The 22,927-nt window shown below is 38.4% G+C and overlaps 1 protein-coding gene across 1 annotated transcript in view; it reads right to left on the reverse strand.

Moving 5' to 3' along the window:
• UMPS (uridine monophosphate synthetase) overlaps positions 1-22,066 on the reverse strand; it is a 44,322-nt gene extending 22,256 nt beyond the window's left edge. The window contains exons 1-3 of the mRNA XM_068546589.1: positions 21,859-22,066; positions 5,130-5,283; positions 2,563-3,234 (exon numbers count right to left, since the gene is read on the reverse strand). Of these exons, the coding sequence (XP_068402690.1) occupies positions 2,563-3,234; positions 5,130-5,283; positions 21,859-22,014 (982 nt within the window). The 5' untranslated portion in view covers positions 22,015-22,066. The remainder of the gene's footprint in view (positions 1-2,562; positions 3,235-5,129; positions 5,284-21,858) is intronic.
• Between the last annotated feature and the right edge of the window lie 861 nt (positions 22,067-22,927).

A 22,927-nucleotide genomic window follows, 5' to 3' on the forward strand; every position in this document is an offset into this window, starting at 1 on the left:
AATCAACAGTAACACAATAATAAATAGTGGGGGAATTTAACACCCCACTTACACCAATGGACAGATCATCCAGACAGAAAACTAATAAGGAAACAAAAGCCTTAAATGACACGTTAGACCAGATACACTTAACCGATATTTGCAGGACATTCCATCTGAAAGCAGCGGAATATACTTTCTTCTCAAGTGCACACGGAACATTCTCCAGGATAGATCACATCTTGGGTCACAAATCAAGCCTCAGTAAATTTAAGAAATTGAAATCGTATCAAGCAACTTTCCAACCACAACACTATGAGATTACAAAGCAATTACAGTAAGCAAACTGTAAAAAACACAAACACGTGGAGGCTAAGCAATAGGCTACTAAATAACCAAGAGATCACTGAAGAAATCAAAAAATACCTAGAGACAAATGACAAAGAAAACACGACGACCCAAAACCTATGGGATGCAACAAAAGCAGTTCTAAAAGGGAAGTTTACAGCAATACAATCCTACCTCAAGAAACAAGAAACATCTCAAATAAACAACCTAACCTTATACATAAAGCAACTAGAGAAAGAAGAACAACAAAAAACCCCCAAAGTTAGTAGAAGGAAAGAAATCATAAAGATCAGAGCAGAAATAAATAGAAACGAAGAAAACAACAGCAGAGATCAATAAAACTAAAAGCTGGTACTTTGAGAAGATAAACAAAATTGATAAACCTTTAGCCAGGCTCATCAAGAAATAAAGGGAGAAGACTCAAATCAATAAAATTGGAAATGAAGAAGAAGTTATAACTGACACTGCAGAAATACAAAGGATCATAAGAGACTGCTACAAGCAACTATATGGCAATAAAATGGACAAACTGGAATAAATGGACAAATTCTTAGAAAAGTACAACCTTCCAAGACTGAACCAGGAAGAAATAGAAAATATGAACACACCAATCACAAGTAATGAAATTGAAACTCTGAATAAAAATCTTCCAACAAACAAAAGTCCAGGACCAGATGGCTTCACAGGCGAATTCTAGTAAACATTTAGAGAAGAGCTAACACCTATCCTTCTCAAATTCTTCCCAAAAACCGCAGAGGGAGGAACACTCCCAAACTCACTGTACGAGGCCACCATCACCCTGATACCAAAACCAGACAAAGGTATCACAAAAAAAGAAAATCACAGGCCAATATCACTGATGAACATAGACGCAAAAATCCTTAACAAAATACTAGCAAACCGAATCCAACACATTAAAAGGATCATACACCATGATCAAGTGGAATTTATCCCAGGGATGCAAGGATTCTTCAATATATGCAAATCAATCAATGTGATACACCATATTAACAAACTGAAGAATTAAAGCCACATAATCGTCTCAATTGATACAGAAAAAGCTGCTCAACATCACTAATTATTAGAGAAATGCAAATCAAAACTACAATGAGGTATCACCTCACACGGGTCAGAATGGCCATCATTAAAATATCTACAAACAATAAATGCTGGAGAGGGTGTGGAGGAAAGGGAACCCTCTTGCACTGTTGGTGGGAATGTAAATTAATACAGCCACTATGGAGAACAGTATGGAGGTTCCTTAAAAAACTAAAACTAGAACTACCATGTGACCCACAATCCAACTACTGGGCATATAGCCAGAGAAAACCATAATTCAAAAAGACACATGCACCCCAATGTTCATTGCAGCACTACTTACAATAGCCAGGACATGGAAGCAACCTGTATGTCCATCAACAGAGGAATGGATAAAGAAGATGTGGTAACTATATACAGTGGAATACTACTCAGCCATAAAAAGGAACGAAATTGGGTCACTTGTAGAGATATGGATGGACCTAGAGACTGTCATATAAGTCAGAAAGAGAAAAACAAATATTGTATATTAACGTATGTATGTGGAATCTAGAAAAATGGTATAGATGACCTTATTTGCAAAGCAGAAATAGAGACAGACGTAGAGAACAAACGTAAGGACACCAAGTTGCGGGGGGGATGAATTGGGAGATGGGGATTGACATATATATACTATTGATACTATGATAGATAACTAATGAGAACCTACTGTTTAGCTCAGGGATCTCTACTCAGTGCTCTGTGGTGACCTAAATGAGAAGGAAATCCAAAAAAAGAGAGGATATATGTATACGTATAGCTGATTCACTTTGCTGTACAATAGAAACTAACACAACATTGTAAAGCAACTATACTGCAATAAAATTTTTAAAAAAAAATAGCCTCACATCACCAGGAGCAGGGTATATTACCCAGGTGAGCTAATAAAGGTATTCTATACTCCAGGTCTGAGTGATTGGTCTGGGGCAGGTATGAGGAGTGTGCCTACCTGAGAAAGAAGTCAAGAGAGAAGAAAGCAGAGCTGAGACTTGGAGAGAAAGCAAGGCCAAAAGACATCACTTGAGCTCCTAGAGCCAACCACGCTTGACAGGCTTTTCTACAGCTGGACTTCATCATGTGAGCCAGTACATTTCCTTCTGTTCTTCAGCCAGTTTAAGCTGGATTTGTGATTCTTGTTGGTTCCTGAATAATACTTACCTTCATACTGCTTTTTTACCGTGTTTCCTATATCTGCAAATTTCCGGTCTTCAAATATTAGAAACTCATGGCGTTTTGCCAGAATGGTTAACTCCTTCATCACATCCAGAGTAAAATCATTCAAAATATCTACATGAGTCTTGAGCATGCAGATTCTGGGTCCTAAAGCGTCTGCTAGCTGCAACAGCTCTCTGGACTCTGAAATATCAGCAGACAGGCACAGATTGGTCTCCTTCTTTTGCATAAGCCTGAGAAGCTTTGATGCAACTGGGTGGATCCCGGGCAGCTCTGCACGTGCACCAAAGCTTAGTTCTTTGGGTCCTTTCTTTACAGAAGGGAGAGAACCATTGTGATTAGCTGCCACAAAAACATTCTCCTGAATAAATCTCTTCACTCTCTCGACCATCTCAGCATCAATTTTTTTCTGTTGCTGAAGGATCTCCAGCATTTTGGACAATGTACACACTGAGTGGAGACGAATCCCACGCGCCTGCAACTTGTCCTTTCCTCCTTGCTCTCTGTCCAGCAGCACTATGGCATCAGTGACCTTCAAGCCCTCCTTCTGAAGAACCTCAACAGTTTCCAAAACACTAGATCCACTGGTGACAACATCTTCAATGATCAAACAGGTTTCTCCTGGATTAACAGCCCCTTCTACAAGACGCTTAGTACCTAGAAAAGAAAAAATTACGTTGACTCTGTTTTAAAGTTATATATTTCAGCCAACTCAAGATGTATCTTGCAGTAGAAATTTGGCATGTATTTATGAAGAGGGGGATAATCAATTATATTTTCTGATAATCTACTTTGGAACTACTTTATTTTTAAAATTCCTAATGAATCTTCAATGTGCCACAATTACTGTTTTGTTCAGTGCCTATGTATTTCAAAATTGTCAAAGTTACATATACAGAACATTTTTAGTAAAACTAGCGAATTATTTAACAGTGTAAAACATCATTTAATGTGTTTATGATCAAAATTTCAAATACAGGTTTTATTAAGGCAAGATCACCTAGGTCAATGAAAGTTATGAAACAAAGAATAGCCCAATATCATCAATGAAATCATTCCTTTTTCCATTAACAATTTCTTTATTCAATATCAGCCAAACAACTGGCCTTCTGAGCACATAAATGCAGGAGGGAAAATATTCGACAACCATTGAGGTCAATCACCACAGCGTTATGAGCTATGTAATGTAATGCGACTAAACACACTTCCCCACTCCAACCCCTACCGCAGACTATTTTCAGATAATCTACAAACTGTAAATACTCAGGCTGTAGACTACAGACTCATGGTTTAGAGATTCATTTTTATATTTCCCACTACCAAATTTATCTTACTTTGAAACAGAATAGATATACTGGGCATTTTGCCTACTTTCTGAACTTTCCACAGGTACTGTCTTTGCCCTTTCCCCAACTCCTTTCCTTCCCTTGCAGAATCAGCAAGTTTAACTGAATCACCTTAGACGAGAACGTAAGACTGCGAGTACTTACAGGTATATTTTTAAATTAATGATCTTATTCTAAGAAATATTTTTGAAGATACATAATAAGGAAATAGAAACAGTAAGTAGTCTTATGGCAGGGACTCATATAGATAAACACTGTGCCACTAAGTGGCAAAAATATTTGTCTAATTTTTTTATAATGGAGAATTTCAAACAAAACTACACAAAATAGTATAACAAACCTCCACAAATACAGCACCTCACCACTTAACAACTCATGGGCAATCTTGTTTCAACTATAACTCCAACACCACCCTCCCCCCTCATAATTTTTAGACGCAAATCCCAGACATCATATGATTTCATCATAAAATTTTTAGAACACATCTGTAAAAAGGACTCTTTTCAAAAATAAGTAACGAAAACAGTATCACACCAACATAAAACAACACGAAAAAAGCATTAATTCTTAAGATCAAATATGAAGTCAGTTCCAATACTTTTAGATTGATTTAGTTTTAAAGCAGCCCATGTTTAAAACACCCACCTGATAAGCTACTGCCATGAACCCATAAAAAAATCTCTATTTAGAATTTCATGTGGCATTTACATTGCCTTTTTTTTTTTTTTTTTTTTGCCACCCTGGACAGCTTGTGGGATCTTATTTCCCCAACGAGGGTTCGAACTTGGGCCCCTTGCAGTGGAAGTGCAGAGTCCTAACCACTGGACTGCCAGGGAATTCCCTGACATTGCTTTAAGAGATTAATTTTATTCATTCAATTTAAATATAAATACACTGGGAAAGTAAGTGCTCTTAAAACATTCTTCTGATGAGGGAAGCGCTGGTAAAAATGCTGGGTTTCATACATTTGGTGCACAAAAAAAGCACTTTTTTTCATTGCCTAATTAATACAAAGCATTTCACCTCTAGACTCTAAAGGAAAGGGAGGTGATTTATAACAACAGTTAACAAATTCCACAGGCCATAACAACTTAAAGGCCCTATGAAGAATATTCAAGGTGACTATGAACATCAGTGCCTAGAAGAACAAATTCTAAAAGTATCAGGTTACATATCAACTTAAAGCTTATACTGTTTTTACTTTACCATAATCCTTTGTTTCTTTCCTTCTAATAAGCATTGGAATTTGGTTGGTTGAACAGATAACTGTGGCCAATGGTAAAGCTGTATAAGGTACTCCACACACAGTATCAAAATTGATCCCTGCATTTTGGGCAGTTTGGAATAAAATTTCTGCAACCTGTTAAAAAACAACACATAAACCAATTATTATTATTACTATTTTAAGTGGTGTATAAATCATGTAACAACATAAAGACAGTAACAACCCAGCAAGGGAGAGTCTTAAACCTGATCAGAAAAATATAAATGCCTTTTTGTTAGATTATCCTCTCCACAAATCCCAGTTTACAAATATAAATATAAAAACAGAAGAATTAATCTACTTAGCTAGACTCAGGGCTGCTCCAAGGGCAACACGGAATGTGTTAGGAAAAGCTATGATGTTCACCCTGAAGACTAAGGATGACCCCTAGGCTTCACAGTTTTCCTTAGTAATTCATTATGCTTGTCATGTCTAAACCTAACACCTGCTAGTTTTATTTTCCCAACAGAAGTCTTCAATTAAGAAGTTTCACAAGAGAAATTAAGAAAACAATTGCATTAAAAAGAATAAAACAGGGACTTCCCTGGCAGTCCAGTGGTTAAGACACCGTGCTTCCACTGCAGGGGGCATGGGTTCAATCCCTGGTCAGAGAACTAGGATCCCACATGCCGCACAGCACAGCCAAAAAAAAAAAAAAAGAATAAAACACTTACAAATAAATTTAACCAAGGAAGTGAAAGACCTGTACACTAAAAACATAAGACATTGATTTAAAAAACAAACAAACAAACAAACTGAAGATGACATAAGTAAATGGAAAAATATTCCATGGTCATGCATCAGAAAAATTAAACTGTTAAACTGTCCATACTAAAAGCAATATACAGATTCAATGAAATTTCTAAAAAATTACAATGGCACTTTTCACAGAAATGAACAAGCAACCCTAAAATTTGTATGGAACCACAAAAGACCCTGGATAGCCAAAACGATCTTGAGAAAGAAAAACCAAGCTGGAGGTATCATACTCCCTGATTTCAAACTATATTACAAAGTAATAGTAGTCAAAACACTACGGTATTGGCATAGATACAGACACACAGGTCAACAGAACAGAATAGAGAGCCCAGAAGTAAACCTACACATATATGTTCAATTAATTTACATCAAAGGAGCTAAGAATACACAAAGGGAAAAGGACAGTCTCTTCAACAAAATGGCTTTGGGAACACTAGACTACATCTTACACCATACACAAAAATTAACTCAAAATGAATTAATGCCTTGAATGTAAGACCTGAAACCATAAACCTCCTAGAAGAAAACAGGCGGTAAGTTCCTTGACAATGGTCTTAACAATGATTTTTTGGATTTGACACCAAAAGCAAAGAAATAAAACCAAAAATAAACAAGTGGGAAGGTGGTTCAAGATGGTGGAGTAAGAAGATCCTGAACTCACCTCCTCCCATGGACACAACAAATCTACAACTACATTAAGAACAATTCCTCTGAAAAGAACCTGAGAACTAGCTGAACAGCTACTCCACAACAAAGGATAAAAGGGCACATGGAGATGGGTAGGAGAGTTAGAGACATAGTCTCGCAAAGACTCCATCACTACTTCAGCAACCCATAACCAGGAGGGATCTTACAAATACGGAACTTCTCCCTGATGCTCCACATCAGTCACCCCAACCCTTGGGACCTACACCAGAGAGATGAGCACTCAAAACACCTGGCTTTGAAAACCAACAGGGCTTGGATCCAGGAAAACCATATGGATGTAGGGAATAGAGATCTGCTCTTAAATGACTTGTGTGCAGACTCACTCACCCTGGGACCCAGCACAAAAGCTGCAGTCTGAAAAAAGCCTAGATCATATGTGAAGTAAATTCACTTGCTAATCTTAAAGTGTCTGCCAGAGGGGCTCTGTTGGGGATCTCTCCAGGTATGAAGCCACTGGCAGGCACCATTTTTACACTCTCTTTCTAACTTGCTACTGCCTGCCCCTCCCTGCACCACAGCCCCAGCCCCACCAGAGGCAGTGGGTGAATACACCACTTCCCCATGCTTCTGCTGCAGCCTGTCCCCCCACCCTCCACTGATCCTGCAGCCACACCAGTGGTGTGGATGCACACCAAAGCCAGCGGGCACATGTAGCCCAAATAGGTCGGACACCACTTGAGTGTGTGCTCTCGTTGCTAGGGGGAATTGCATTTCTGGGCCCCACAGGTGTGAAACAATCAAAGACACAGTTTGAGAAACAACCAAGAACTAGAGCAAGGTTAAACAGTAAGGCTCATTTCCCAAACAGGGCCACCCCGTCAAGACTGGAAGAGATAACTGTATCACCTAACACATAGAAACACAGAGTCAAGCAAAATGAGAAAACAGGTATACGTTCCAAACGAAAGCAAAAGATAAAACCCCAAGAAAAAACCTTAATGAAACAGAGATAAGTAATTTACCTGATAAAGAACTCAAAGTAATGGTCTTAAAGATGCTCACCAAAACAGGAAAAAGAATGGATGAACACAGAACTTCAACAAAGAGACAGAAAATATAAAAACGTACCAAAGACAAGTCAAAGAGCTGAAGAATACAATAACTGATCTGAAAAATAAACTAGAGGGGTTCAACAGCAGATAAGATGAAGCAGAAGAAAAGATCAGTAATCTGGAAGACAGGGCAGTGGAACTCACCCTAACAGAGCTGCAATAAACAGAACAAAACACCAGCATTTTAAAAAGCAAAAATAGCCTAGGGGACCTAGGGAAAAATATTGAGAATAACATTCACATTATAGATTAGAAGAGTCCCAGAAGAGAGGGAAAAAAGGGGCAGAAAACTTATTTGAAGAAATAATGACTGGGGGGCAGAGACAAGATGGCAGAGGAGAAGGACTTGAGCTCACCTCTTCTTACAAAAACACCAAAATCACAACTAACTGCTGAACAACCATAGACAAAAAAAATGCTGGAACCTACCAAAAAAGATATTCTACACCCAAAGACAAAGAAGAAGCACAATGAGAAGGTAGGAGGGGTGCAATCGCAATAAAATCAAAACCCATACCCGCTGGGCAGGTGACCCACAAACTGGAAAATAATTTTACCACAGAAGTTCTCCCACATGAGTGAAAGTTCTGAGCACCACATCAGGCTCCCCAGCCTGGAGGTCTGGCAATGGGAGGAGGAGCCCCCAGAGAATCTGGCTTTGAAGGCAAGCAAGGTTTGATCACAAGAATTCCACAGGACTGGGGGAAATAGAAACTCTACTCTTGGAGGGCACACAAAAGGTCTCATGTGACCAGGACCCAGGGAATAAAGCAGTAACCTCATAAGAGGCTGGGCCAGACCTACTTGATGGTACTGGAGGGTCTCCTACGGAGGTGGGGTGGGGGAGGCAGCTGCGGCTCACTGTGGGGACAAAGACACTGATGGTGGTAGTTCTGGGGAGTACTCATTGGCATGAGCCCTCCTGGAGGGTGCCATTCTCTCATCAAGACCTGGCCCCACTCAACAGCTGGTAGGCTCCAGAGCTGGCATGCTTCAGGCCAAACAACCAACAGGGTGGGAACACAGCCACACCCATCAGCAGAAAGGCTGCTTAAAGTCTTCCTGAGCAAACAGCTGCCTGCAAAACACACCCCCTGACGTGGCCCTGCCCCCCAGAGGGACAAGTCCCAGCTCCACCCACCAGTGGGCAGGAACCAGTCCCTCCCACCAGGAAGCCTGCACAAGCCTTTTAGACAGCCTCATCCACCAGGGGGCAGACAGCAGAAGTAAGAAGAACTACAACCCTGCAGCCTGCAGAAACTGCAATCAAAGAAAGTTAGGCAAAATGATACAGTAGAGGGATATGTCCCACATGAAGGAACAAGATAAAACCCCAGAAGAACAACCAAGTGAAATGGAGACAGACAATCTACTTGAAAAAGAATTCAGAGTAATGATAGTAAAGATGATCCAAGATTTCAGAAAAAGAATGGAGGCACAGATGGAGACGATACAAGAAACGTTTAACAAAGACCTAGAAGAACTAAAGAACAAACAAAAAGAGATGAACAATACAATAACTGAAATGAAAACTACACTAGAAGGAATCAATAGCAGAATAATGGAGGCAGAAGAACAGATAAATGAGCTGGAATACAGAATGATGGAAATCACGGCTGTGGAACAGAATAAAGAAAAAAGAATTAAAAGAAATGAGGACAGTCTAAGAGACCTCTGGGACAACATTAAACACACCAACTTCACATTACAGGGGTACCAGAAGGAGAAGAGAGAAAGGCCCTGAGAAAGTATTTGAAGAGATAATAGCTGAAAACTTCCATAATATGGGAAAGGAAACAGTCACCCAAGTCCAGGATGCACAGAGTCCCAGGCAGGATAAACCCAAAGAAGAACATGACGATACACATGGTTATAAAACTGATAACAATTAAAAACAAAGAAAAAATATTAAAAGCAATGAGGGAAAAGCAACAAATAACATACAAGGGAATTCCCACAAGGTTATCAGATGATTTCTCAGCAGAAACTGCAGACCAGAAGGGAGTGGCATGATATATTTAAAGTGATAAAAAGGGAAAAACATACAACCAAGAATACACTACCCAGCAAGGCTCTCATTCAGATTCGATGGAGAAATCAAAATTTTTACAGACAAGCAAAACCTAAGAGAATTCAGCACAATCAGACCAGCTTTGCAACGTATGCTAAAGGAACTTCTCTAGGCAGAAAAGAAAAGGCCACAACTAGAAATAAGAAAATTATGAATGGAAAAGCTCACCAGTAAAGGCAAACACACAGTAAAGGTAGGAAATCATCCACACAGAAATATGGCCTCAAAACCAGCAATTGTGAGAGGAGGAGAGTACAAATGCAGGATATTGGAAATGCATTTGAAATTAAGAGAGCAGCAACTTAAAACAATCTTGTATATATATAGACTGCTATATTAAAGCCTCATAGTAATGGCAAACCAAAAATCTACAATAGATACACATACAAAAAAGAAATAGAAATCCAAACACAACACTAAAGATAAACTTTAAATCACAAGAGAAGAGAACAAAAGAGGAAGGGAAGAAAAAAGATCTACAAAAACAAATCCAAACCAATTAACAAAATGGCAATAAGAACATACATATCAACAATTACCTCAAATGTAAATGGATTAAATGCTCCAATCAAAAGACACAGTCTGGTTGAATAGACACAAAAACAAGACTAGTATATATGCTGTCTACAAGAGACCCACTTCAAAACTAGGGACACATACAGACTGAAAGTGAGGGGACGGAAAAAGGTATTCCATGCAAATGGAAATCAAAAGAAAGCTGAAGTAGCAATACTCATGTCAGACAAAATAGACTTTAAAATAAAGACTGTAAAGACGTTAAAAATAAATAAATAAAATAAAGTCTGTCACAAGACACAAAGAAGGACACTGCATAATGATCAAGGAATCAGTTGAAGAAGATAGAAAAGTTGTAAATAAATAGGCACCCAATGTAAGAGCACCTCAATATATAAGGCAAATGCTATCATCCATAAGAGGAGAAATCGACAGTTACACAATAATAGTGAAGGACTTTAACACCCCACTTACATCAATGAACGGATCATCCAGACAGAAAAATCAATAAGGAAACACAGGTCTTAAATGACACATTAGACCAGATGGTCTTAATTGATACTTATAGAACATTCCATCCAAAAGCAGCAGACTACACATTCTTCCCAAGTGCACAGAGAACATTCTCCAGGATTCATTACATGCTGGGCCACAAAGCAAGCCTCAGTAAGTTTAAGAAAACTGAAATCATATCAAGCATCTTTTCTGATCACAACACTATGAGATTAGAAATCAACAAGAAAAAAAAAACTGTAAAACACACAAACAAGTGGAGGCTAAACAATATGATACTAAACAACCAATGGATCATTGAAAAAATCAAAGAGGAAATCAAAAAATAACTAGAGACAAGTGAAAACGAAAGCATGACAATCCAAAATCTATGGGATGCAGCAAAAGAGTTCTAAGAGAGAAATTTATAGTAATACAATCTTACCTCAGGAAACAAAAAACATCTCAAATAAACGACCTAACTTTACACCTAAAGCAACTACAGAAAGATGAACAAACAAAACCCAAAATTAGTAGAAGTAAAGAAATCACAAAGATCAGAGCAGAAATAAATGAAACAGAGATGAAGAAAACAATAGAAAAGATGAATGAAATTAAAATCCCGTTCTTTGAAAAGATAAACAAAACGGATAAACCTTTTGAGAAAGACTCATCAAGAAAAAGGGAGAGGGCTCAAATCAATAAACTTAGAAATGAAAAAAGAAGAAATTACAATGGATACCACAGAAATACAAATGACCACAGGAGACTACTACAAGCAACTATATGCCAATAAAATGGACAACCTAGATGAAATGGACAAATTCTTAAAAAGGTACACTCTCCGAAGACTGAACCAGGAAGAAATAGAAAACATGAACAGACAAATCACAAGTACTGAAATTGAAACTGTGATTAAAAAACTCCCAGCAGGGACTGCCCTGGTGGCAGAGTGGTTAAGAATCCACCTGCCAATGCAAGGGACACAGGTTCAATCCCTGGTCCAGGAAGATCCCACATGCTGCAGAGGAACTAAGCCTGTGCACCACAACTACTGAGCCTGCACTCTAGACCCGGGAGCTACAACTACTGAGCCCACGTGCCACAACTTCTGAAGCCCGCAGGCCTAGAGCCCGTGCTCTGCAACAAAAGAAGCCACTGCAATGAGAAGCCCGTGCACCGCAACAAAGAGTAGCCCCCACTTACCGCAACTACAGAAAGCCCGCGCACAGTGACAAAGACCCAATGCAGCCAAAAATAAATAAATTTATTTTAAATAAATAAATAAATAAACAGAAAAACCTCCCAATGAACAAAAGTCCACGACGACATGGCTTCACAGTAGAATTCTATCAAATTTAAAGAAGACTTAACACCTCTCCTTCTGAAACTCTTCCAAAAAATTGCAGAGGAAGGAACACTCCCAAGTGCATTCTATGAGGCCGCGATCACCCTGATACCAAAATCAGACAAAGATACCACAAAAAAAGAAAATTACAGGCCAATATCACTGAAGAACATATATGCAAAACTCCTCAACAAAATACTAGCAAACTAAATCCAACAATACATTAAAAGGATCATACGCCATGATCATGTAGGATTTATCCCAGGGGTGCAAAGATTTTTCGGTATCCATAAGTCAATCAGCATGATATACCACATCAACAAATCGAAGAATAAAAATCACATGATCATTTCAATAGATGCAGAAAAAGCTTTTTAACAAAACTGAACACCCATTTATGATAAAAACTCTCCAAAAAGTGGGCATAGAGGGAACATACCTCAACATAATAAAGGCCATATATGACAAACCTACAGCTATCATACTCAGTGGTGAAAAGGTGAAAGCATCTCTCTAAGATCAGGAATGAGACAAGGATGTCCACTCTTGCCACTTTCTTCTCTGGCAATCAGAGAAGAAAAAGAAATAAAAGGAATCCAAATTGGAAAAGAAGAAATAAAATACTCACTGTTTGCAGATGGCATGATACTATACATAGAAAATCCTAAAGATGCTACCAGAAAACTATTAGAGCTCATCAGTAAATTTGGTAAAGTTGCAGGATACAAAATTAATACACAGAAGTCTCTTGCATCTCTATACACTAACAACAGAAGATCAGAAAGAGAAATTAAGGAAACAATCCCATTTGCCAGCACATCAAAAAGAATAAAATACCCAGGAATAAACCTACCTGAGGAGACAAAAGACCTCGACTCTGAAAACTATAAGACACTGATGAAAGAAATCAGAGATGACACAAACAGATGGAAAGATATACCGTGTTCTTGGATTGGAAGACTCAATATTGTCAAAATGATATATTACCCAAGGCAATCTACAGATTCAATGCAACCCCTATCAAACTACCAATGGCATTTTTCACAGAACTAGAACAGAAAAAATTTTAATTTGTATGGAGACACAAAAGACCCCAAATAGCCAAAGGAATCTTGAGGAAGAAAAACAGAGATGGAGGAATCAGGCTCCCTGACTTCAGATTATACTACAAAGCTACAGTCATCAAAACACTATGGTACTGGCACAAAAACAGAAATATAAATCAGTGGAACAGGATAGAAAGCCCAGAAATAAACCCATACACCTATGGTTAATTAATCTATGACAAAGGAGGCAAGACTATACAATGGAGAAAACACAGTCTCTTCAATAAGTGGTGCTGGGAAAACTGGACAGCTATGTAAAAGAATATTAGAACATTCTTTAACACCATACACAAAAATAAACTCAAAATGGATTAAACACCTAAATGTAAGACCAGATACTATAAAACTCTTAGAGGAGTACATAGGCAGGACATTCTTCGAAATAAACTGCAGCAATATCTTTTTCAATCCGTTTCCTAGAGTAATGGAAATAAAATAAAAAATAAACAAATGGGACCTAATTAAACTTAAAAACTTCCGCACAGCAAAGGAAACCATAAACAAAATGAAAAGACAACCCACAGAATGGGAGAAAATATTTGCAAACGATGAGACTGGCAGTGAATTAATCTCCAAAATTTACAAACAGCTCATGCAGCTCAATATCAAAAAAACAAACAATCCAATCAAAAAATGGGCAGAAGACCTAAACAGACATTTCTCCAAAGAAGACAGACATACAGATGGCCAAGAGGCACATGAAAAGATGCTCAACATCGCTAATTATTAGAGAAATGTAAATCAAAACTACAATGAGGTACCACCCACACCAGTCAGAATGGCCATCATCAAAAAGTTTACAAACAATAAATGCTGGACAGGGACTGCAGAAAAGGAAACCCTCCTACACTGTTGGTGGGAACGCAAACTGGTACTGCCACTATGGAGAACAGTATGGATGTTCCTTAAAAAACTAAAAATAGAGCTACTATATGATCCAACAATCCCACTCCTGGGCAGATAACTGGAAAAAACCATGGTTCAAAAGGATACATGCACCCCAATGTTCACTGCCGTGCTGGTCACAATATCCCAAGACATGGAAGCAACCTAAATGCCCATCAACACATGACTGGATAAAGAAGATGTGGTATATAAATACAATGGAATATTAATCAGCCATTAAAAAGAATGAAATAATGCCATTTGCAGCAACATGGATGGACCTGGAGATTATCACACTAAGTGAAGTAAGTTAGAGAAAGACAAATATCATATGATATCCCTTATATGCGGAATCTAAAAAGAAATGACACAAATAAACTTATTTACAAAACAGAAATAGACTCCTAGACTTAAAAAACAAACTTATGGTTACCAAAGGGAAAGGTGGTGGGGGCAGGGAGGGATAACTGGGAGTTTGGAATTGACATATACACACTACTATATTTAAAATAGATAACTGGGCTTCCCTGGTGGCGCAGTGGTTGAGAGTCTGCCTGCCAATGCAGGGGACACGGGTTCGAGCCCTGGTCTGGGAGGATCCCACATGCCACGGAGCGACTGGGCCCGTGAGCCGCAATTACTGAGCCTGCGCGTCTGGAGCCTGTGCTCCGCAACAAGAGAGGCCTCGATGGTGAGAGGCCCGCGCACCGTGATGAGGAGTGGCCCCCACTTGCTGCAGCTAGAGAAAGCCCTCGCACAGAAACGAAGACCCAACACAGCCATAAATAAATAAATAAAAATTAAAAAAAAAAAAGATAACCAACAAGGTCCTACTGTATAGCACAGGGAACTATGCTCAGTATTCTGTAATAACCTAAATGGGAAAAGAATTTGAAAAAGAATAGATACATGTATATGTATAACTGAATCACTATGCTGCACACCTGAAACTAACACAACATTGTTAATCAACTATAATATTAAAAAAAAAAGGAACACAATTTAAAAAAAAAAGGAAAGAATGACTGAAAATTTCCTGAAGATTCAGGAAGTCCAGAGTGTTCCAAAGAAGATGAACCCAAAGAAACCTAAACCAAGACACATAATTAAAATGTCAAAAGTTGAAGACAAGGAGAGAATCTTAAAAGTGGCAAGAGAAAAACAACTTGTTATACACAAGAGACTCCCCCCCCATAAGACTATCAGCAGACTTCTCAGCAAAAACGTTGCAGCCCAGAAGGAAGTGGCATGATATATTCAAAGTGCTCAAAGGAAAACACTTCCAACCAAGAATTCACTAGACCAGATGAACCTAATAAATACATAGAGAACATTCCATCCAAAAGCAGAATACACATTCTTCTCAAGTGTATATGGAACATCCTCCAAGATATATCATATGCTAGACCACAAAACAAGTCTCAACAAATTTAAGACTGAAATCATATCAAGTATCTTTCTGACCACAATGGCATGAAACTGGAAATACAGAAAGAAAACAAGAAAAATCTCAAATATGTGAAGATTAAACAATATGCTATTGAACAACCTGTGGGTCAATGAAGAAATCAAAGGCGAAATTTCAAAAAAAACCCTTAAGACAAATGAAAATCAAAACAAAACATACCAAAATCTACTGGATGCCACAAAAGCAGTTATAAAAGGGAAGTTTATAATGATACAGGCCTACCTCAAGAAATAAGAAAAATCTCAAATAAACGACCTAACTTTATACCCAAACAAAGCAGAAAAAGAACAAAAGAAGCCCAAAGTTAATAGAAAGAAGGAAATAATAAAGATTGGAGTGGAAATAAATGAAATAGAGACTATTAAAAAGACAACTTAAAAAACAATGAAACTAAGAGCTGGGTCTTTGAAAAGATAAAATTGATAAACCTTTAGCTAGAGTCACCAAGAAAAAAAGGGAGCACTCAAATAAATAAAATCAGAAATGAAAGAGAACATACACCAGATACCAAAGAAATACAGAGGCTCATAAGAGATTACTATGAACAACTATACATCAACAAATTAAATAACCTGGAAGAAATAGGTAAGTTCCTAGAAACATACACTCTTCTAAGACTGAATCATGAATAGAAAATATGAATAAACCGATTACTAGTAAGGAGAATGAATCAGTAATAAACAAACAAACAAACAAAAACAACAAGAAAAAACAACTCACAACAACAAAAGTCCAGGACCAGATGGCTTCATTGTTGAATTTTACCAAACATTCAAAAAAGATTTAATACCTATCCTCCTCAAACTCTTCCAAAAAATTAAAGAGGAGGGAATGTTCCCAAACTCATTTTACAAGGCCAGCATTACACTGATACCAAAACCAGATAAGGACACAACAAAAAAAGTACAGGCCAATATTGCTGATGAATTTAGAGGCACAAATCTTCAACAAAATATTAGCAAACCAAATTCAACAATACATTACAAGGACAATAAACTATGATCAAGTGGGATTTATCCCAGGCAATACAAAGATGGTTCAACATCCACAAATCAATGTGATACACCACATTAACAAAATGAAGGATAAAAATCATATGATCATCTCAATAGGTACAGAAAAAGCATTTGACAAAATTCAACAACCATTTATGATAAAGACTGAACAAAGGGTAGAGATGGAATGTACCTCAAGATAATAAAGGCCATATATGACAGGCCCACAGCTAATCATCATACTCAATGGCGAAAAGCTGAAAGCTATTTCCTTAAGATCAGAAACATGACAAAGATGCCCATTCTTGCCATTTTTACTCAACATAATATTGGAAGTCCTAGCCAGAGCAATTAGGCAGGAATAAGAAAGAAAAAGCATCCATACTGGAAAGGAAGAAGTAACTAAGTGGGCAACAACATGATTTTACATTTAGAAAACCATAAAGAGTTCACCAAAAAATTGTTAGAAGTAATAAACAAATTCAGTAAAGTTGCAAGGTACAAAATCAATATACAAAAATCTGTTGTGCTTTTATACACTAACAACAAACCATCAGAAAGGGAAATTAAGAAAACAATGCCATACACAATTGCCTCAAAAAGAACAAAATACCTAAGAATAAATTTAACCAAGGAGGTCAAAGACCTGTACACTAAAAACTATAAGACACTGATGAACAAAATTGAGATGACACAAATAAATGAAGATATTCCATGATCATATATTGGAAGAATTAATACTGTAAAAATGTCCATACTATCCAAAGCAATCTGCAGATTCAATGCAATCCCTATCAAAATTCCAAAGACACTTTTCACAGAAATAGAACAAACAACCCTAAAATTTCTTTGGTACCACAAAAGATCCCAAATAGCCAAAGCAATCTTGAGAAAGAAAAATAAAGCTGGAGGCATCACACACCCTGACTTCAAACTATAAACAGAATGGTACTGGCATAAAAACAAACAAATAGATCAATGGAACAGAATAGAGAATAAACCCTAAAAATAAAGCCAAGCACGTATGTTCAATTAATTTATGACAAAGGAGCCAAGAATATACAATGGGAAAGGATGGTCTCTTCAATAAAATAGTGTTCGTAAAACTGGACAGCCACATGCAAAAGAATGAAACTGGACCACTATATTACACCATACACAAAAATTAACTCAAAATGGATTAGACTTGAATGTAAGACCTGAAACCATAAAATTCCTAAAATAAAACATAGGTAGTAAGCTCCTTGACATCACTCTTAGTGATATTTCTTTGGATCTAACTTCAAAGGCAATGGCAACAAAAGCAAAAATAAACAAATGAGACCACATCAAACTAAAGAGCTTCCACACAGCAAGGAAGCCATTAGTAACAAAAAAAGGTAACCTTCTGAACTGCAGAAGATATTTGCAAATTGTATGTCCAAAAAGGGGTTAGTGTCCAAAACATGTAAAGAACCCACACAGCTCAATAACAAAAAAAAGATCTGATTAAAAAAATGGGCAGAAGATCTGAATAGACATTTTTCCAAAGAAGACATATCGATACAAATGGCCAACAGGCATATGAAAAGATGCTCAATATCACTAATCATCAGGGAAATGCACATCAAAACCACAATGTGATATCACTTCACACCTTTCAGAATGGCTATTATCAAAAGAGCAAGAAATAATAAGTACAAGGACTTCCCCAGTGGTCCAATGGTAAAGAATCTGCCTTCCAATGCAGGGGATGCGGATTCGATGCCTGGTCGGGGAACTAAGATACCATATGCCACGGGGCAACTAAGCCCATGTGCCACAACTACTGAGCCCGTGTGCTGCAAACTACAGAGCCCACGTGCTCTGGAGCCCGTGAGCAACAACTAGGGAGAAAAGCCGCATGCCACAACTAGAGAGAAGCCCACACGCTGCAATGAAAGATCTCACATGCCACAATGAAGATCCCACATGCCACAACTAAGACCCGATGCAGCCAAGAATAAAATTAATTAATTAATTAATTTTAAAAAAAGAAATAATAAGTGTTGGTGAGGATGTGAAGAAAATGGAACCCTTGTGCACTGATGGAGAAAATGTTAATTGGTGCAGCCACTGTGGAAAACAGTATGGAGGTTCCTCGAAAAATTAAAAACAGAACTCCCATGTGATCCAGCAATTCCACATCTGGATATTTATCTGAAAAAAATGAAAACACTATCTTGAAAAGATATCTGCACCCCCATGTTCACTACAGCATTATTTACAATAGCCAAGATATGGAAACAACCTAAATTGCAAAACAACCATGAATGAACAAGTGGATAAAGAAAATGTGGTACACACACACACACACACACAAAATGGAATATTATTCAGCCATGATAATTGTAAAACACTGACATTTGCTCAACGTAGATGGACTTTAAGGGCATTATGTTAAGTGAAATAAGTGAGAGGGAGAAAGACAAATACTTCATGATCTCATTTATATGTGGAATCTTACAAAAACAAACAAACAAAAAGACAAGTCATAGATACAGAGAACAGATTGGTGGTTGCTAGAGGCAGAGAGTAGTGGGTAGGCAAAATGGGTGAAGGGATTCAAAAGGTACAAACTTACAGTTATAAAATAAGTAAGTCATGGGGATGTAATACACAGCATGGTGACTATAGTTAATTATACTGTATTGCATATTTGAAGGTTACTGAGAGATCTTAAAAGTTCTCAGCACAAGAAAAAAAATTTGTAGCTATGAACACAGACGTGTTAACTAGACTTGCTGTGGCAATCATTACACAATATATACAAATAGGTCACTAGGTTGTACACCTGAAACTAATATAATTTTATATATCAATTATATCTCAATAAAAAAATCAACAGAAGAATATATACCAAAGTGTTTTCTTAAAGTTTTCATAGGACTTCCCTGGTGGTGCAGTGGTTAAGAATCCGCCTGCCAAGGCAGGGGACATGGGTTCGAGCCATGGTCCAGGAAGATCCCAAGTGCATGGAGCAACTAAGCCCGTGCGCCACAACTACTGACGCTGCACTCTAGAGCCCATGAGCCACAACTACTGAGCCCGCGTGCCACAACTACTGAAGCCCGCGCGCCTAGAACCTGTGCTCCGCAACAAAGAGAAGCCCCCGCTCGCCGCAACTAGAGAAAGCCTATGCACAGCAATGAAGACCCAACACGAAGACCCAACGCAGCCAAAAATAAATTAATTAATTTTAAAAAAAGGTGACTTTAAAAAAAAATAAAGGTCTCATAAATACAGAGCCTACTGTGTGAAGCACTAGTTGATAATATCCTTTTCTACATAAATCATCACATTTTAATGCCAGAATGCATACTCCCACCCAACACCATCTTATTTTAAGAAGAAAATCAGAGTTACTTAGTGAACTAGATCAGAGGTGTTCAAAATTTTTTGTTCCTGTATTTCTAAAGATTTGAAAAATTTATGAATATTTTTAAGCTGCAAAAAATGTAACTTCTAGAGTACTGAAAAAATTAACATATTATCCTAGAACTGTTACATCACTCCTTTAAGTGAATACAATGGGATCCAAATGCTATACTGATTTGATACTCAACATCTGCTTAAAAAAAAAAAAATGAAAATGCTAAATTATGAACTTGGAAAATTTTACATTTTTTTGAACTCATATTTTCATTCCATTGTCTCCACAAAATTTTATTCTAATGCAATATATATCTGTGCTTGAAAAACTTTTACTGATCATTCTATGATACTTCTCCACAACAAAAATGTATGTAAACTGAAATTTTAAATTGTAAATTTAAAAAATTTCCTGTGACCATAAGTCTCTAAGTGTTAAAAATTCTGTTATCATTACAGTTGTTATAAGCATAAAATTAATTAAAACATAATCTGCAAATTTTGATAGAAGCATAAAAACGGATTATTTTGGAAATGCATTTCTTAGTGAGATGAATGGTACCTGATCCTGGCAATTAATTTATGTATCTACTGTAGTTGACTATTACTTACTACTAGGAAGTCAGAGTTCAGTGTAAGTTCTTTTGCTTTTCCGGGGTGCAAATAATAAGAAACCCTATTTGCATAAATAAGTTGACATGAAAGGAGTCCTGTTATATCCAGTTCTCTCAATATTTTGAACTCCTTCTGAGTTAACTACCCAAAATCACAGACACATACACACACCCCCCAATATCTAGTATCAAAAAATAATTTTTAGTCATCTGTTAACTGATGACTTCTTCAAAATTAAACCAACTTTTCAAAAGAAGATCCCTAGTCATTCACTTTCTCAGCACTGATGAGATGCACCATAGCAAGATTCTGGATGGTGAGAATAGTCTAACCCACATCAACTAGTGCTTCAGTCCTTTTCATAATAACATCAGAGTGGGGTTCACAAAGGGCGAACATAAACCCTTAGTGGTGGAGAAAACTTACATAAGTCTTCTAGACAGAACTTCTGTGATAACTGAAAGGTTCTATATCTGCACTATCCAATAAGGCAGCCACTAGTCGCATGTGATTCTAAACTTAAAAATTCATAATGCTCAATATTCACATGCGGCTAGTAGAAACTCTATTAGCACATTTAGACCCTTCTACTTACACTGTGGTCTGCAGCTTTTGCTGGCAGCTTGTGAGAAATGCATAACCTCCCACCCTGCCTCAGGTCTACTCAATCAGAGTACGCATTTTAACACAGTTCCAGGTGATTCATATCGACTCAGAGTTGAAGAAGCCTTGTGCTAGAAAACTCTAATTTGTACAAAGGTTTTCCCTTTTATTCACCAAAAAACTACCCCCATGAAATGTCCACCCTCTGGCCTTAATTCTTGCTCCTGGCCACACAGTGCAAAATCGAATCCCCCTTTCCTAGCAAGAGCCCTTCCAAGTATTTAAGCAGCTACCAAATTCTCCCCACACACACCTTTTCCTCCCCTCCCCCCGCCGTCCCATTTTCACGAGGTTAAATACGCGGAACTCCTTCAAGTACTTCTGTGCAAGACAAGGCCCCAAACTGTGTTTCCCCGACTCTCTTGCAGAGCACGTGTCAAAGCAAGCGAGTCACCGTGCAGGCTGCCCTCTAGGTCCTCAAAAGCCTAACAGTTCCTGGTCTCTGGGCTTCGCAAAACAGACTCCACCAGGCCGATAGCAGGGTCGACCCGCCTGCTTGGCTCTTTTGCCCTCACCCACAGCCCAACTCCTGTCACCCCTCCCCCACCTCCTGGTCCTCATCCCCGCCACCCAACCCTCTTCTTTCCTTTCCTGGGCAGGTACCTGACTCAGAATACGGGGACGAGACACGATGCCCCGTAGATCGATGTACACAGGGGAAGAGAGCCCGCTCTTCAGCACGAAGTTCCCAAACTTGAAAGCCTGCACGTCGTACAGACCCGTTACCAATAACTCCAAAGCTGCATCATCAGCCGCCATCGTCCCGCTCTCCCAGTTCACTCCGAACTCCAAACCGCCGCTTAGCCGCGGCGCCGGTGACGTCACCTGAGAAATCCCGCCTCTTCCGGCCCTTTTTCCGGCGGCTGGGCGAGTTCGCTCCGCTCGGCTCCGGGTGCCAGGTAGCGAGGGCCCAGGATTTCAGGTCCGGTTCCGGGCAGTGGTAGCGAACTTTACCCCGACGCTGCCTGTGGGTGAGATAGCTGGACTTTGAAGCCCCAATAGTTAGATTGGCTCCAGGATCATAAAATCAAGACTCTCAAGAGAATTTGTATGAATCCTACCTACTTTTTATAGCGCAGTGTCCTCTTAATTCTACTTCTTGGGCGAGCATATATTTGCCCGTTATTAAACACCACTGTCCCCTCCCCTCCCCTTTCTCCAAATAGAGTGTAAGTTCTGGAAGACGGGGACCTTTGCTCAATTCTTTTATTAACTTCATGGCATTTGGCAAATGTCAGTGTCATAGCAATTTGCACACGGGACTATAAAGCTCTTAGCAGGTAATTATTCATTACCTCTTCTGTCGGCCCTCTGCGTCTGGAGGAGGACGTGGGTTTAGTCCCATTAGAGTAGCACAAGTGCTTGGCACATAATACATGTATAGCAGATGAAGAGAGGGAGGAGAGCAGAAGAAGATGAATTGATACCTTGGTATCAAGGTTATCCAGGAGGATAATCATGCCAGCTAATCTGAAAATCTAAGCATATTTTGTATTCACAAATAAATTCCTTAAAGTAGAGGAAATTCCCATTGTGGGTAGAAGGCAATACTTTAAGGATAATTACCTTTAAAACCATAAGTCTCACGATTGTTACTCATCAAATTGATTCTCAAGTCATTTCTATGTTTCTATGTTCTTTTATGTTTGTCTGTTTTCTCTGAAGGCAAGAT

This window comes from Eschrichtius robustus, chromosome 6 (genome assembly GCF_028021215.1).
Source record: "Eschrichtius robustus isolate mEscRob2 chromosome 6, mEscRob2.pri, whole genome shotgun sequence".
In the NCBI taxonomy this organism is placed as follows: domain Eukaryota; kingdom Metazoa; phylum Chordata; class Mammalia; order Artiodactyla; family Eschrichtiidae; genus Eschrichtius; species Eschrichtius robustus.